Source organism: Aythya marila (genome assembly GCF_965140915.1).
Source record: "Aythya marila genome assembly, chromosome: 2".
In the NCBI taxonomy this organism is placed as follows: Eukaryota; Metazoa; Chordata; class Aves; order Anseriformes; family Anatidae; genus Aythya; species Aythya marila.
The window spans coordinates 103,537,742-103,556,942 of NC_139043.1; the positions used below are offsets into that span (position 1 = coordinate 103,537,742).

The following is a 19,201-nucleotide window of genomic DNA, read 5'->3' on the forward strand; positions in this document are numbered from 1 at the left end:
TTTCCTTTTTATTCCTCTTAGAAGGATTTTCCAAGATGTTTTTCATGCTAATCTTCTCTCTAGCACTATCAGTGTTGATTTTTCTAATTATTATTTCCTGCCACCAATAAATAATAGTAAGGAAATGAAAAAAATCTCTACTCAGAAATGAATACGGTTGTGAGGAATCAAACCACGTGTGCCTTCAGCAGCTAAAGCAGCAGTGCTGTTGGCCTGAGCAATTATCCAAACTCCTTCTCCCCAGCCTTTGGTCTTTGCAAGTCTGCTCCAGACCAGTCCCTCAGATGGACTCCAGCTATGGAGGTACCAAGCCAAGCCAATAATGAATTAATTTGCTCTACCAGCGACGGGAACTGCCTGTGCTCACCGCCTCAGAGCAGGCAGACGCTGCTCCTACCAACCCTTTCCCAATGGAAATGCATTGGTACTTTCCAAGACAGTCCATTGGAAAATGAGAAATGGAACTGCCCAAGATTGTACTGCCTTCACATGAAGAAAAAGGTTGCACTTGGAGTTGTTAGGATTGAGATCTGGTCAAACTGTGCTGCTAACTCTGCAACTCCATCCACAGAAAAAGCACGGGCTCAGGCCATCTTCTGGCCAGGGGACAGAAGCTGCCTAGACAGACAGCCACCTGATGGATTTCCTTAATTAAATGTCCAACTACCAGCTCACATTTCTCTTAGCACCCTACAGAAGACTGAAGATCCTGAATATGATGAAGACAACAAACACATTACCTGTATTAACTGTAAGACACTGCTGCAAACAACCACACCACACGACACTGGTGTGCCAGGGGCTTTAGGGACGATCATGAAGGAGGCAGCCTCCACTTTTTTCAGGAGTAGCTAGGGATAAGAAAACATTGCCATCTGGTGGCAGCAACTTGCTGAGCATTCATTCTGCCAATTTTCCCGAAAAAAACGACCCGCCCACTGCAGAGACCTTAGCAGCGGCACGCCGTGATTGATGGGCGAGGAGGCAGAGAAGCAGTTAAACGAAAATAATTGCAAGGTGTCAAAATACTCGAGGGCAGTCACTTTTAAAGCACAGTCACGTAAGGCTGGCACTGGAGTGGCACCAGCCTTCATGGGATCTCGGAAGTTAAACTTTCAAGAGTTACAGAGTGCCAAAATGAAGCTTTGCCCCTGCAACCGTCCGCGTGCCTGGTGCTATATGATCAGGGCAAGAAACTCATTGAACCTACATGACACAAAGTAAAGGAAACCCTTCTCTGCAATCCATATGGGACAGCGGGGAAATGCTTGCATGTTTTAAGCTGCACCAACCATTTCTGCACGTTTTGTTTTAAATAAATGCTAAGAGGAAAATACCATCACTAAATTGCAAATACTGCCTCAACGTATCCCCATCTATCCAAAAATGTATATAAGACAACTGTAAAATGAATGTGTATATATATACATATATATATACACACACACAATTCACATGTACATTACTCCTGGAATTACCAAAAATTTTAATGACTAATATCACACACTCACTAGAACTACTTTAAGAGCTACATAAACTCACAAATACACTATATATGCTAAAAAATTACACTGAATTTTAACAGATGCTCCATTTGAAACCTTAAACTATTATTGGCCTACCCAATTTATTATAAAAGCAAGTGCTTTAATGTCCGTGATTCCAAGCAGGGCAAGGAGATAGCCATGACTGTAACAAATGCATAGCTACGTGAAGGGGAACATAGAGGAGACTGCAAAACTGGGAGAATTTCCCAGAGAATAAGAACAGCTTTTGCATTGACAATTGATATCTCAGCCTTCCACAAAACCATTAGCAAACACTTCTGGATGTTCGAAGTCCACCTTGCTCATCCTCTCATGTAAGCCTCCCGTTTCTCCTTGTAGGTCTCAAAGTGCATTTGGGAAGGGGACAAAGTAGCTCCCATTTGGCAAGAAGGAAGTGTTTCCCCACCCAGCTGCCCTTAAAACTAATAATTGTGAATTAGCTCAAAAAAATTAGAAACTGTTAAAAGAAGGAAAATGCATCCATAGCAATAACTGAGGCAGCTACAAAGCTGGTACAATGACAGAGTCCCACAGCGACCCAGACTGCTGTAACCACCAGTTTGCACAGTAGCAAGCAGGCATCCTGAAAGGTGTGTGTACACCTATGTAAACACGTCCACAAACACGCACCAGGGTATTGAATAACCACAATACCCATGCTAACAGGTTAACACAGCGTGCTAACACAGTTAATGTTGTGTGGGACTCACCTAACACGCTGCACATGCGCAGCACCCGGAGAGCTCAGCTCGCCACCGCGCTCATCGCAGGAGCCAAGGAGCTGGAGAGGTCCCTGTGTGTACACTGTGAGCTGTGTTGTGAAAAATTGTTACCTGGGATTAGCTGCTTCATTTCTATTCTCTTGTTCCACAAATGCAACTCCTGCATAGCTCTAGAAGTGGACTCTCAAACACTCTCTCTTGCAGTACACTCCTCTCCCACCCACACTGCTCCCAAGTGCTGGGCTGCAGCCGCCGAGGATCTGTGCCTGTGCTGACAGCCTGGCAAGCACACAAGCACTAACTGGCTTTTCAGCTCACTGTGCAGGCTTGCCCTTGATGGGAGCACCAAACTCAAGGTCTTTCACCTCAGCTCTAATTGCCCTGTAATCAGAGATCGCTGGTATCTGTGCAACATCAAGCTATCCAACGCATCTTGAATTAGATTTCAGGTTCGCGCAGGAAGCAGCAGCCCAAAGATGCTTCAATCACATAAACTTTGTCTCTTTAAGGAACAAGTTTCTCCGCAAATGCTCTGACCTTCCTTTGCCATTGTAATCTGGTTCCTGTGGAGGCAGGATGAGGAGATAATTTTCCCTTATCAGAAAAGCAATCTGTTCTGATTTTCTCAAAGCTGGGACGTGAAATAAAGAGGCCATAAGGCTGAAGTATTTCAAGGTATTATGGAAGAAACTGAAGTCTGAAAGCAGTGCCATCAAGCTGAAGCAATCCCAGGCATGAATACAATAAGAATCTCTCTCCTAGAGTTCTCCTGTTTACAAGACTCATCGCTGCTTTAGGCTTAACAGCCTTAGGATGGCAAGAAATCCCTGGAGATCACTGATCCTGAAGAACACCACAGGAGTTTCCAGCAAATGTTTGGGGGGAACATTAGCTGCTGTATGAGCTTTCACCTTCTACAAACCACTAACTTAATCAAAGCTGCACTCTAGCAGCTCAGATTAGATCTCCAGAGAGCTTACTTGACCTAGGGTTCAAGATTTTTCTATGGACTTCCCTCCTGAGCCTTTCCAAAGCACTGTTCTGTAACTAAACTGTCCCATATGATGATTTAAAGCAACATCTCTCAAGCATCAAGAAACAAAGCATCATATTTATAAATCAAGGCAATCACTAGATTATCGACATCGCTACTCTTTAAACCAGCCTTCTGAGGAAGTGCCTCCAAAACCCATGGTTGCACAGTTTGGGCTATCAACATGGCAATGGAGAAATGTTTTGTCACTCCCCTGGGTAGGTAGAGCAACACATACCACCACCACCGTGGTTGTTGTATAGGTTTAGGAGTGTTTGTTTTCTTTTCCTTGGAAAGTACAAACAGTTCTAGCTCCACAAATACCTGTTCTACACAAACACTTCCATGTTCTAATGCTGCCAACACAATGTGCCCAAGTGATTTGGGTGTTTTCGTTGGTGACAGTGTTTTTTCTGTTGTTTTGGGGTTTGCTTTGGTGGTTTTTGGATTGTTGTTTTTTCCTGACTAACGCCTTTTCGTAGAGTTTGGGCTGTAATTCGGGTGAACACAACCCACTGGTTAACACCTAACAACCACTCTCTAAGCAATGTAAAACAGCATTTTGGAAACCCAGGGGAAAAAAAAAAATAGTACAAGAACCAAGATGGAGAGGATGCTAGAGAACAGCGGCTGCACCCAAATTGTCTCTTCCCAGTCATTTGTCCCAATGCTTGTGCCTCGGTTTCCCAATTCCTCCACCCAGGATAAGCCATCCTTACAAGGCAGACAGAGACTCATGAAGGCTGCTGTTACCAACAACTCTGAGAACTGGAAAGGCACTGATCACCAGTGAGTATCTCTGAATTCACCTAAGCACTTAAACCTGCATGAACATCAGTAGAAAGATACATTTTAAAGAACATCCTGAAAGTTATTTCAAGACTATAACTTTTTTTTTCTTTTTGGAAAACCTGGATGATATTCAGGCTAAGAAAAAAAAAAAAGCAGTGTGACGTTTATTATACACAAGTTTAGAAGGTAAGAATTAATGACTATTTCTGTCACCTTTCAATTAATTTTTCGTTTATTTCAAGTGTCTGAGCTCAGCCTTCTTAGCTATAATCATAGCTGTCTGTCTCATGCTGCTGTGCCTGGATACTGTAACACCCTTTAAAACTTTTCTGAAGGGAAGGGAGGGGATGAACAGCATTCCACTGCTGCCAGCAACAGAAGTAGCTACTGTATAAACAGGGATTCAATACCTAATGGTAGCGTTATCAGCGTTACATAAACTGGTACGAAGCTTTAGATAAAACAGCACTCTAACGTGGTGGGAGATGCTTATACAATTGAAATGAAACACCATTTGCCCAAGATGAAAAATCTGATTTCATCCAAATCACTTCCCAAATCTGGTTTACTGCACAAACACACAAACCCCCATCACAGCAAGAGAGGAAGAAGTACTTGTATCTAGCAGCACTGAGAAAGTAGATAAAAGACAAAAGTCATGTTGCTTTTGTACAAGACCTCATTTCTACTTCGCCATTTGTCATTTAAAGGCAAAAAAAAAAAAAAATGAAACAACAACACTATCGCTGCCTATGCAAATCTCTTAGCAAATTTTCTTAAACACGCACACCCTGCACCCAAGACCAAAAGCACAGCAGACCAACTCCAGTGATATGCTTGGTTACACTACTTGAGAGCCCTGGAAAAGAAGTTCAGACAGGAAAGAAAGAGATCAGTCTCGTTTGTCATTAGTTTCAACCCTTCCAACAGGAGCCCAATCCCTTGAAAAGACAGACTTCTGTACTGAACACCCCATCTCGGCCAACATTTAAGCATGCCACCAGAGTAACGCTGCCAGTCTCTGGGGGCAGCAGCCATCTGTGCTACCAAGGAGCTTCCAGCACACGGCCCCGTAAAGGCACTCACCAGGAACCAGCACAGAAAGCAAAGCAGTGAAGTACAACGTTCACAGAAACATGGCTAAAAAGGCAAAGTGCAGAAGTTTATCCCACCTGTAAACACGAAGAGCAGGACATTTTAATATTAGTGTTTATCAGGGCTGCTCTGTAACACAGAGGTCTCATTCCATCTTTTGCCAGAGTTTGCCCTGGAAAGTCTGTTCAACCATAAACGTTTGGGACTCCAGACTGGAAAAGAAAAACTCTTTGACATGATTATTGTAAATGTGACAGGTCATCAGCATCCCCAGTGCTGGGTGGATTCAAGCACCTGCTCTTCTCTCCAGCAGCAAATCTTCATCCAAGCCAGCTCCCTGCTACTTACTAGCAGTACCAAGCAGCAGGGCAGTTACACAACCTTCAGGGACCTAGATACACCTATTCAGCATCCTGAAGTCTACAGAACATAAATATTTGGGAGAAGTTTCAAAATTTAAAAAAAAAAAAAAGGACACTATTACATTTTCAATGGTTTATTAACACTTCAGCTTTTAATATCTTTGAGGAAGGCCTGAAAAATAAGCTTCACTTATTGACTTTGTCTTTTCCCCCTTTGGCAAGATGTCATCTTCCACCTCCTCCCTCCACCCCTTCTCCTCCCGAGAGGATAATGAACTTTCAAGCTAGTGTTTGGTTGCTTCTCATATATAAATCGGTTTCAATCATAGCAGCAGAGACATGCAAGCCTGGACAACAGTTTGTCAACAGCTTTTCAAGAATGAGTAGAACAGCACAAATAAATTGTGCGTTGATGCAAATAACTTTTTAAAATGAACTTCATATACATATATGGATTTTTAAATGTGGGTTAAATTTGGTGTCCAGAATTACTACAGAAGCTATATTTTCTATTTAACAAGGCTTTTTTTTTTTTTTTCTCACCTGAACCATCACACTACCCTTTTGTAAAGTGATATATTCAGAAAAACTTTTAAAGTAACGCTTTGATACTGTATACTTGTTCCATCTTGTCCTTTTGAGAAAGCAAAATGGGACTTGTGATGCATATTTAACTGAAGTTACACATGTAGCCTCACATGACTTCATGGGCATTGCCATCTGATCTTATCACTAGGAGCAGCGGAGGCTGTATTTCCCCATGCTTACATACACAAGTAAGCAGGCAGACAAAGCAAGAAGTTCTAACCATTTCAGGAACAAAGACAAACAATTTAATCCATATTACATAATTCACTGAATACAGTTGATCTCATCCAAAGTGACTCCTGAGAGCAAAAAAGTTGTAGCATTACATTTTATATACAGCTATGAAGGGATTACTGGAAACCAAGACAGTCTCCTTATACCATTAGTAAGCACACTGCTGCACACTTTCACTTTGAAGACATCACTCAAACCATGACCAATTTTTACAACCACCCATTCAGTATTTATGGAGAGAATTTATTTCAATCCAATTTTATCTGATTTTTTTCCTTTTCACTGCGGCCAGACATCAAAACCTGAGTCGGCCACATTGAGCAATTACTCCTTTTTCTATCTTCAAGTCCTGAAAGTGCTAGCTACCCTTGAAAGCCTCTGTACAATATGCTGTAAACATTTTAAGATCTTCCAGGGGATTTTTTTTCCTTCAGTGCAGGATTAACTGCTCTGTCTCAAGCAAACTACATCCTGCACACTTATTGCCTTCATTATTTTCCACGTAATCACTTTGGAACAGGCTATGGAAGTTTGATGCATTAATGTTCTGTTCGAGAAAAAATTGGGAGAATTACACCATTCTGAACCAGCGGAACCAAAATAATCAAGACCTTAACAGAACGTTTCCAGTCACTGGGATGGAAGGCAACTTGAATGCAGACACTGGAACAAGTAATTGGAAACACCTGTGCTCGCATGCTTAAGTGAAAATAAGCAGTTTTTTGTATTTTCTTCATCTTCCTTGCACATATGCAAAATTTTATAAAAAGTTTATCACAGAGAACAATAACAGAACATGATGTAATTATAGTTTTCTTAAAAAAAAAATCACTAGAAATCAAAGGCAACCAAGATAATGTACATCTTCTCTAGAACATTTTTCTCATCTACACAACGTGTGCATATACCAAGGTCTAACACACTTAGCTGCACCACATCAAGTCAAGCTGTCCAAAAGCATACACAATTTCGCTTACAGGAGTATATCCCTTCCATAATTTTTCAGTTTACAAGTAATTCCCTGTATTGGATTAAGCTTAGTCAAAAGTACAGATAATATTTTGTTCCATTACTACTGTTTGTTTTTATGATATTCAGAGATGAGGCAAGACATGAGATTAAGTGCAGGGAAGCATTTTAGACCCCCAAAAACGCATTCATTGAAACTTAGCTATATATATGGTTAACACAGGTAGGTCTGCCAAGAGTTGCATAAAAATGACTTTCATTTTCAACACGTGAGCAACTAAGACTCACTCAGCAAATATCAACTCTTCCGCATCATGGAATTCATTATGGGTGTCTCAATCATCCAAATCACTTTTTGAGCATCGGCTAAAATGGAACTACAAACCATAATTTGGTATATGTGAATTAAGTACCTTTATGGAAATCAAAGGAGAAAAATGTTGACTCTTGGAAGACACCCAAAAGATCCAACGATGGAACAAAAGGTTGATTATTACACTTCCGCACAATGCAAGCTAATTCTTAATATATCGAAAACATTCAAGTCTGGTATTTGTACCTGCTGGATATCCAAATTATTCTGTCCCAAAACGAGTTTGACAATTATCCCCTCTATAGCTGAAAGCAGCCAGAAAACAGTTCATTTTTTTTAAACAAACAGAATGGAACCCCCTTTTTTTTTTTTTTCCTCCAAGCTTCAATAACAACAGTCTAAGCCAGAGACTTATGCAAATAAACTTCAAAATAGCCATTTGTTACAAGCAGCAAATTGCCATGAACAATGAACTTGTTAGGAATCCCTTCTAAAAGTACGACACACACAAACAGGCTACCCAGCAGAAAATCTGTTAACAATTTTATTTCTTTTGTAATGTTAAATATTATGGGACAGGATTGTAAGGATGAAGAACTCTCAACAATGCCTCATGAGGGATAAGAAAGAAATTCTGCCATGATATTAGCAAAGTAATGTAAGGAGAAAATTTACACAGTAAGAGGCACCATTTCCCCCAGAATACCTCTTGTCATATTCCTGAATGAGTGGGATTAGCAATCTAATAAATCATTTTTTCAAGAGGTAACAGCAACAGATAAAATTTTTAAGGATTATTAAAATAACATTTACAAGACTCTGAACAATTTTTGAACTCTTATTAAAACCACAGAAAGAAAGAACAATTCTTTATTTATGAATTTTCATAAAGGACTGACTGTGCAACTGACACTTGCTATTGATGACTTAATGTACAATTTTGTCCAGTAGCCGAACAGTTTGTCTTTTTAGATTGTGTTTTCTAACCGTGCGAGATCATTAAAGGCAAAGCCTGTTATGATGCTGTACACAAAAATGGTCACTTGGGCCATACTACCAATGAAGTGGTAGGTAAACAAATCTTTTTTTTCTGGCCAAGAAAAAAAAAAAAAAGAAGCTGCATTTTGCATGCATGCTTCTCTCACTCATTCTTTCTACAAGATGAATTTCCCTAGAAAGAATCCAATGAAAATGGCTGCAATTACAACAAGAAGTGATGGAAGAGAATTAGAGCCATTATCTCTGAGAGCCAAAGCTGTGGGTGATCCAGATTTATCCGAGTGTGCTACCTTTCTGAGCCTCAAGCCTTCATCCTGAAAGGGGGAGAAAAACAAAAACACAGATGGAAGAAAATTATGAAGACATCTTCTTTACAATTACATAAAACCTAACTCAAAAGCCAAATCTACTGGTGAACATTTCTATAAAGAAAATAATTTGAAAAATAATATTACATCATACCAAAAGCCAGGATCTGAACACAGCAAACCAGAACATTTTGAATAAGGATAGGCAATCCAGTGCTTTGCTTAAGATTCTGAAATTCTTGCTAGTCACACTGAAGAATCCATCTTTTGCTTACTATGTAAGAATTAAACAGCAGTAATTCCTTATTGTTAAGGAGAATCATCTTCTCTTTGTCTTATTTTTCCAAATAGTCCCATATCAGCAGAGTTACAGGTGTAGAAACATCATTATTTATGAGTCCTTTAAAAGGCTACTGCTGCCAATGAATTTTTTAGATACCCAAAAGCAAACAGACAGAATAGTCATGTAAGAACCACTTATCAATTAGTTACAGATTATTGAAAGGGCACCTTTCCATAAAGGTACTAGAAAGTATTGTTTGCTTACCTCCTCTGGCCAACCAATTGTCCTTGTTCACTAACAATGTGCAACAGAGTTACCATTTTGGATCTCATTTACTCATTCTTAAGAATGAATAATAATATGCTTTTATTTAAAACTCATTATTAAATCTAAATTAAGAGATACAGAAAGTTAACTTAAAACCACCTTCAATGGGCCTATATTTACTGCATTTCTTTGAAGAAAATGGTGTAGCTTCCGTATCTCATCCATGACAATCCCAAAGACCCAACGACTGAGAAGTATAAAATACACAGTGAACAGGACAGTAAAATTACATTGCGAATCAATCTTGACATCCCAACAATTGCAGCTACTTTCTGCAACATGCATTTCTAAGCCTAATCACAAGCCAGACTTTTCATTCAAGAAGAGCGAAGCCACTTCAATGCAAACATGGAAGCAGAACTTACTCTCAGGTGCCGATTTTCTTCCGACAGCTTCATAACCTCTGCTTGAAGTCGTTTGCACTCCTCCACTAGCTTCCTTGTTTCAGTATCGTTAAGTGAAACACTATGTGGTTTTGGCATCGGTCCATCCTGCTTAGATGCATTCTGTACTGGAGCGGGTTTGCTTGCATCTATATCATTCTACAAATATTAAGAACGACTTGAGAATTTTACTTATCTAGAGAAAAATTACCCACAGCTTAAAATTGGAACAACCCAGCTATTAATATAGTTCTATTGAGTTTATACTTAAAATGATCTGAATAAAAGACTTCTTTTACTGGTTCAATTCCAGTTAGCACAAGTATTGGAAAGCAAGACGAGACTGAACTTTTTACATCTGGTACTAAATGCCACTGGGACAAAAACATATACTTCAGCTGCTTCACACCGACCCAGTAAGCATGCAAAAGATGGCGTAGGATACATCACGCAGCATTTGAACTTGACAGAAAAAAAATAAGCAGAAAAGGACATGCAGGAACAGCACAAAGCTGCACTGAGGTTCAGATTACACACTGGGAAAAACTTCTTTACTGTGAAGGTGGTCAAACACTGACACAGGCTTGTTATCAACGTGGTTGATGCCCTGTGCCTGTCAGTGATCAAGAGCCATGTGGACAATGCCCTCAGTAATATGCTTTAACTTTTGGTTAGTCCTAAGTGCTCAAGCAGTTGGCCTACATGATGCTTGAAGAATTAGTCCAGTTGGAAGGACCTATCTTATTCAAAAAGGAAACAATTAAAGCTGCAATAGTAAGAAGCAGAACAAAGTAGAAAGAAAACAGGTTGTATTACAACTAACATAATGTATGGCTGAGATATTTTGCATTTTGAGAGCCTCTTACTAGAGAGAAATTCAAGTTTTGTGCAAACATGGGATCAAAGTTTCAGAGCATCTCTGCAATACGCAATACTAATTTTGGACACAAGTAAAGAGTAGCACAAAAAGCTGCCAGAAAGCCATAAATAAACATAAAAATATAGTTCCCACTGCTCTGCTCAAGGCAGACAGTGATCTTCAGTAGTCAGTAACAATTGAATGGATTCAACTGTATAGCTCAGGTTACCATTCACAAAAAAAAACTACCATTCCCATGGCAGTACATTCAAGCTTCTCTATTTTCACTTGATTGGCTATACAGCTACATCACTTAGAGCACCACTGCACTGCATGTGGAGCAGCCCACTCTGAATATAACAGAAAACCTATTAAAAAGTAACATATCTATGTACAAACAAAACAACTTTAAAAAAAATCTGATTTCCAAGATTCTCTTTAGTTCCTATACAAACAGCAATTATTCGGGCTACAGCATCTACTTTCATTTTACACCTTTTGCAATGCAAAATGCCAAATCGTGCTATTCTACACAGGTAATCCTAACTAGATTTAGAAAGACCAGCATACTTGTATCATGAGTAAACAGAGAAAGATGTATCGCTTTCTTCTCTGGCTCACTAGCTAAACTGAACTCCTTTAGTAGTACTGAAACATCAATAGAGACCTAAGACTTATCTCCCTGGAGCAAACCTCCTTTGCTGCCTGACCTCAGTGACTGGTTCCTTCATGTCTATCTTCTGGCTATGACTCGTAGGCATCTGAAGAAAGAGGTTGCTGACTGAAGTACTTGCATCCTGAGGTGGTATGTGAGCCTTGCCCTCAGGTCTTGGCACATTTCTCATTGCAAGACTTAACTGAGTGACTAAATCAACTCCTTAAGCATTAGGTTTTGCAACCCCATGCTGCTACTCAGAAAAATATAAAGATTAGGTACAGTCAACACTATAAATGCATTAAAGAAAAATATAAAAGGGAGTTAGCTCTGTAAGAACGCATTACATTTCTCTCACATTTATTGTAAAACTAAAAGCAAGTGTGATTTTCTTATATCTAGAATGTAATTTAGTAAGAGGGTAAGAAACACAGAAGGTAGCCAGCTAAGTACCTTGATAATTAATGCTTAAAATTTACAGTTTTAGCATTTCACATACACAGGCAGCTTACAGCTGAATAAAAGCCTGCATCTCAAATTAATCTTTACCAAAAAAAAAGACCATTATACTGACCATACTACCCTCACATTACACTCCAAAAACTGTATTAGAAGAATGGTTGCAAAGACAACTATTAGCCAGCCAGCAGACTTCATGAAGATCCTTTATGCATACAAATTATGAGATTTTACATGCATGGATTCATGCTACTTCCACCCAACACACCTTACAGACTGCACAGTTAAAACAGAAAAGCCAAAGCCACAAATTGAATAAGGTTGTTTATAGACATCCTGCATTAGCACTCTAATTCACAATGCTAAAAGCAGCACCAAAAAAAAATAAAAGGTAAATAAGGAAGAATGTACAGTATTAAGATTCAGTAATCAGAAGAATGAGGGTAAAATGTGTAACGTGTAAGAATTTCAGCCATATTCCACAAAGCTTCAGGACAACAGACAGTTAACTATTATTCCAAACACCAGGCAGCATAAAAACAGACATCTTCAGTCCATATACAATGAAATTGTCATCTCCTACACAAATGGAATTGATTTTGTTTGAAGTCAGAAGCATGAAAGAGCTAATGGGATTTTTTAATTTTTTGGTCTGATTACCTGTCTGTACCACTACCTTAAAAGATGCATTTAGGATTCCCAGCACATGTATTAATTTCTAATCAGTACTTCCTTTTCTCATTCAGCTGAATTAGAAAGAGAATTTTTAAAACTGAAAAGCACTTCATACTTTAAAAAGCAAATGATCCAATTTGCTTTTCCCTGTATGTGGTACTGAAGACTCTGCTTTTATCTGACAGCATTATAATGCTAAAGCAAATCAGTAATATGAATAATGAAAGGACAATATTTTTTGGCAATGGTTCAAACTATTTGAAATGAAGCTAGCATGGCAATTATAAGGTAAAGGACAACGCTGACTTGTTTGTGCTGCAACACAGAAGCCATGCATACTGCATATCAGTATTCATACTGAACTAAAATATAAATCACCCCATACAGCATTATGCATATCGACAACAGTGTAATTTGGAGTTGTTTCTCTCCATAATCTCCAAACTAGTAGTAGAAGCAGTAAATAAAAACTGTGTATTAAAAATAATTTTGTCAAATGTTTAAATCTGCCTTCTACTTGAAGATTCATCTCAGCTGATTCTCAGACACCAGAGTTTAGACTTACCTCAACTTACTTCAGCCTTCTAGATAACCTGTACCTAAAACTAGTTTCCGTAAAAGGCAGAAAGACAGGGAAGGCAAACCTAGAGGTACAAATTCTAAGCATGTACCTTTGCCATGTGCTAGAAGTAGGGAGCTCAGCTGCATGAACTGATAGCATAGCACATATGAATGGCTACAAGAGGCAGCCATTACACAATGTTTTCATGTGAATATCAGGGCCCCGTGAAAACACGTGCCTGAGAAGTTATATACCAAACACCTCTCCCATCCATTTAACCAAGTTTAAACTCTAAACATCCACTTAACCATCAAATCAAATAGATTTTAAAAAGTTCAAAACAAATTTCTGTAAGATCATAAGTCAGTGTATGACAGTTTCTTACTCTTTTCTTACTTACCAGTTTATCATTTTCGTTGGGCATTTCAAACACACATCTCAATTTGGAGTCCATTAGCTCATCGGGCTTTGCTTCTTTCCACTAAAACAATTAATATAGTTACTTAATGAGCCAGTCGTGCAAAGATACAAATAGTTCAAAACCTTGTTCTTAGAACTTCCCTATAGCCCTACAAAGCTGAATGCTGTTCTTGCCCTAGCTGCAATTTTCAGACTTGCAACTTTCAACTTTCAGACAGAACAACAGTTCTGTCCACTTTAGATTACTCTGTAAGTAACGAGAGGCAGAGATGGTTTAACTTAAGTCTGGAAATGGAATCGAGTGAACTGAATGCCAGGATGGATCCAGAAGTTTGTAGGGCACAACAGGTGGGACAGCAGAGTGGTTTCCTTAACACAATCAGGAAAAAAAAAGTACCACCTGAGTTGGCCTAAGAACAAAGCCATACCGCTGCTTGGTAAATGTTCTCATGTCCTATTTCAGAAGCATCAATTTTAAACAAAAGAATGAAAGACACATTTATTGATTCTATACTTAACTCCAGAGTAAATTCCTTTTTATTTTTTTTTCCTCCAGTGGCTATAATTGTGCAGTAACTTGTAACTACAATTACTGATTTTCTGCAAGATTTGTTTCTCAGTATTCTATACTTTTAACAACCAAGAAAGCTGTTATTTTCAAGGTATTTCTAAAGTGGATTTTTATATCCTCCCCAAATAGTTACGCTTCACTTACCACACATAACCAAGAGCTACCAGCACATATTAAGTAAACCAGACCAACAAGAGAGATGTTATCTTTGTAGCTACACATCTCAAAAGCTTAACAAAAATTTTTCCGTTTCCAGTGGAAAGAGATGCCATAATAATCTTTGCCTTCACATGTAAGGGAAGAGAGCCTAAGCTGTCGGAGGTCTAGTGAATTTCAGTAATTTATAAAATATGGATAAAAAGTTTTGTTTGCCCTCCTCTACCTTGAGTGAACACTGAACCACATGATTAACCATATGAACTTGGGGGTCCTTAGAACAGTTTCTAGAGACAGAAGCCCTGCATCATACCCCTGGACCCTAATAAAAATGCTAATAGGAACCCACGTATACCCTGAAGGGCATGTTCTGACTGAAGACTTCTCTTCCTTGTAATGTCAGAGAAAGGTGTCCTTATTTCTGAACTACAATGCACAAACTTAATTCTCTTCTTCCTGGATCTTTTGTCAGACCAGTCCAACCCAAGAATTGAACCTACAACCTGTTCTATTAAAAAATAAAATCTATCGTTTGTGCTGTGTTTAGCCACTTGGTATCTCATAGAGAGACAGTGTAGTCTTGCAAATGTTTCAATTTTTTAGGATACTATTCAACTTTTTAGACCTAATGTGTCTATTTCATACAACTTCAGGCTTGCTGCTTCCATATACTGGATTCCCTCATATAAAACCTGTTTCTTCAGTTCCAATAAACTGCTTATCACATACAACATGACCATGCTTTAGCACTGACGTGACTTTAGCTTTGATATAGTACTACTTCTATTCAATCAGTAACTAGACAGGTTCCAAGAACTGAGCTTGTATTTAATATTAAAAACCCTGAATCACTTACGGAAGACGTTTCTCCAAAAAAATAATTTAAAAAACGTGATTCACTTAAGACTAAATTTTTAAATAAATAAGCAAATGCAAACTACAACAGTTATTCTACCCCTGTTTTACTTACCACTGCCTCCATATCTGAAATATTTGATGGTGCGTAGATCGTTTGTACCATAAACTTGTGTTTACTCTTCTCATTTGGGTCATAGTCAAAAGGTTGCAGCATTACTATACAAAAGAATAAAAAAGAAATCCGTGATCCTCCAGCTAATCACTGTAATAAACATGCCATATGCTTTCGGTTCGTTTCTCAGTGAACAGACACTGAAAGTTAAAACATGAAGGCAATGTTGAAAATAGTGCAGATGTAAGATGTTTCCTTTCATTACTTGCTACGGTGTACAACCATTAAAAACCTTAAGTTTTTCAGAGTCTAGAATAGCTTAAAAAATTACTTCTGCAATTACTATAACTAGAAGACATTTAATATACAAGTGAGAACAAACATATCCTGACTCTTCTGTGGAATAGATAAATTTTGTGATTAAGTAAATGCAAACATAGAAGAACGATGGTATACATTGTGACATTTACTCAGGGGAAAGGAAAAAAAAAAAAAAAAAAAACTTACATTAGACAGACCACCAGTAGGGCAAGCTCAACTGACTAAATCGTATTAATCTAAGCTGGGAGCAAGACTACTAAAATACTTAACTCAAACCACAATTACTACAGGAGGTAAAGCTGCCTAGGGCTTTAATAATGCATCATTAGAACACTTTCAAATTCAGCTCTTGTAAGATTTATAGTGATTACTTACGGAATAACTACGTAACATATTTTATTCAGGTTTTGACATTGTTAAACTTAAGTCCAGCCTAACAGCTAATGTTTGCCCAAAAGCACTCCAAAATCCAGCTATGGATTTGAATTCTACAGCAGGTTTTGTTCCTCCACTACATTTTATGAGTGGACAAAGAGGGATGGGATTCAAAATCATGTTTGATGTAAAAGCAGTTTTAAGTGACACATTAAATACATAATACCCTCTTTGTATTTTATCTGATGCGTTTTATCCCCGCACTGTCAGCCTTCAACATACTCTAATGCAGATTTTAAAAAACTTCCTGAATGAAACCAGATGCTTCTGACACAATATAGTTTGTGCTACAAGTACCAGAACTAGAATATGCAAGCAGTAGAGGGTACTTTTGTGATAAGACAGTTTCTGAATGAGAAGTCTTTTTACTGCACTCTTAGCTTTCCAAATTTGATAATTCAACCGGTCAAGTTGAACTCATGTTTTCAAAGTTATTATTTTGAAGTGTACATAAATTGGAAAAATGAATTACATCAGTAACAGTTCTCATTATCTCCATTATTACTACAACACTACAATATTTTTAAAAGAACACTTCAATTACAGAAGCACAGCACCTTCATCCATCCAAACTGTATAAAGCCATCAGGAGGTTGAGGTGTTTGTTGTTGTTGCTGTTTTAAAAACAGCCCAGAGTGGTTGTCAGCTCATTCTAGCATCATTATTTTGTGTGTGATTTCTTTAGTTCGAAGTGACTGAAAAGAAAACACCTATAATACCGTCCAGGAGAGTAAAGCAGGGGCATAGTATAAGGATTTGCAGAAATACCTGAATACACAAGGGTTGATAATAGTAGTGCTGGAGGACTAACTGAAATAGACAGAAGGATACATAACCAGCAGAGTCTACCTCCATCCTACTTCCATGGAATAGACCGTAAAACAAAGGGTCACTTTAGCCTCCTTGCTCACATTTCATCCTGGAGACAATTAGTTGACTCACTCCTGATGGGAGTCCCGGATAACAGAAGTTATATACACGCATACACACGTGTACACACTTGCAACTCTATCAGAGAACAAGGACTCAGAGTAAACTGTAGAGATAAATTATTTGACTTGTCTCCCACAGGAAGTGGATTCCACTTTAGAGCATCATTATATAAAAAGAAAAGAGAAACTTGAGCAATTTCAGATAAAGATTAAAAATGTGAATTACATTTATGGAGTCCTATCACCAGGAATCTGTACAGCCACCTATTTTACAGCAATGAAGAAACTAAAGCAGAAATATTTATTTAGCTAGGAAAACACACTGTACGCTCTGAATGAGTTTCCCATGTAATTCTAAAAAAGTTCCGTCTGTAGACTTCAATATTTTTTTTACAATGCCCAACAATTCAGTTTTATTTTCCTCAATTCGGAATCTTCACTGGATGTATAGCTCAACATCCCCGCTTTCACACAGTGCAAGTTCTTCACAATAGAACTGAACTGCATTAGCTTATAAACTGGTAAGTACAGTATCAAAATGATTAACTCGGCCTCTCCAAATTCACTGGTACTTATGAAAAAGTTACTACTAAATTTAATTATACTGCAACCTAATTCTAGAGCTTATATACTAGTTACATGTTGCAGATGTTTGCTGCAGAATAGTTATCCAATGTTTTTCCTCCTCTAATGCTGCATACGGTATAATCAAATGATAATTAAATAATCTAGCATTCTATCTAGCAATCTGAATCAGATACATTCCACAAATAAAGCCCATATAGGAACTGCAGTATTTAACATGCTTTCAAACGATCCCACTTGCAAAGGCTTTGAAGTCAGGTTTCTTTAATCGTTGGCCTCACTTAGGTCCAGAATATAAATGATCTAACTAAAGGCTTCTTCCAAACATGGATGCTACAGCAATTTATCTCTAAGAATTGTTCCACCAACAGACCACAGAAAGAATGCAGTACTTTAGTTTCCCTACGCCAAGAGAACAGATGGAATAGCTTGAAAGACAGCAGAACCAGCTTTCCATCATCTGAGATCTTCCTCCTGTGCTGGCAGAATCCTTGGGTAACTAGTTAAATAACTTGGTGTTCTTTGACTACTAGGTAACAGCTGAAAATTTGATTGAATTGAAAAGCAGCAGAGAAAAAGATCAATGAATTCAAAGAGACATTCAAGCTATGTTAGGCTTTAAGTAATCATGGCAAACTCCATGAATATATGAAGCCACTGTTTTCAGCATATTCTCAGAACCCACGAGCTGTCGACATTATCAATTCTAAGAGTATTGCAAACAGGTATGAAAGCAAGACTCTTGTTAGTAAGCCTAAGTTTTCTACACAGAAGGGCTTGATCTCCACAAAAACGATCTTAAATGGGTCTGAAACTCAGAAGGAAGAACAGTAACACGTAACAGTAACAGTTGCAAAGAAAGAAAAATAACATTCTATAGTCTGGAAAGAAAAACCACCAGCAAACAATTAATATAGATGACACAGAAATAAATAGTTAATTTAGGTCACCAAGGTGAAGGGAAAGACATCCAAATCAACAGTAAAAAAGAGGTTCTACCAAATCCGTATTTTTGAAAAAAATATATAATGTGGTTAAAAAATAGTACCTTCTGTTTCACAATAGGATGATATACAAAATGTCTGTGGACTTCCTTAAAATGTCTATTAAATCACATCTCCAATAATGTACTTTAAAACTCCCTTGACCCTGAATTATCTGATGCATTATCTGGACTAGAGGCAGCTAACACTGTCAACATTCAGTTCTGAACAGAGTTTCAGCCATGGTATCCTACATTGATTTCCCTCTGCACAACAATGTGAGAGAAATCTATTTTTAATGATATGAACAATGAGTCAGCACTGAAAACATTCAGTAGAGAGATACAAGAGATAACAAAGTGGGTCAATAGAAAAAGTATCTGCGTACTTGGCTTACCAAGTAATTCAAAAGGAATTATATGCCCAAAACCAACAATTTGGGGAAGAAAACTTAAATTCTGAAAAGCATCTGTAATGACACATCTACATCTTGGAGTCTCTGTAGCTGAAAAACCGCATGAGATTCCATTAACACAGAAAAAACACTAACAAAGAGCCACTGTGGATGCAAAGTGGAAAATCACCCAGCTTTGATACTCTAATACATAGTTAACACAAATGTCTGTGAGTCAATGTTGAAAAGGAAAATAAGCTAAGCTTTTG

General features: G+C 38.1%; 1 protein-coding gene across 1 annotated transcript in view; it reads right to left on the reverse strand.

The window, feature by feature from the left end:
• Positions 1–8,186: 8,186 nt before the first annotated feature.
• Positions 8,187–19,201, reverse strand: part of VAPA (VAMP associated protein A) — a 28,918-nt gene continuing 17,903 nt past the window's right edge. Inside the window, exons 3-6 of the mRNA XM_082753938.1 lie at positions 15,283–15,386; positions 13,566–13,646; positions 9,938–10,114; positions 8,187–8,968 (exon numbers count right to left, since the gene is read on the reverse strand). Of these exons, the coding sequence (XP_082610064.1) occupies positions 8,810–8,968; positions 9,938–10,114; positions 13,566–13,646; positions 15,283–15,386 (521 nt within the window). The 3' untranslated portion in view covers positions 8,187–8,809. The remainder of the gene's footprint in view (positions 8,969–9,937; positions 10,115–13,565; positions 13,647–15,282; positions 15,387–19,201) is intronic.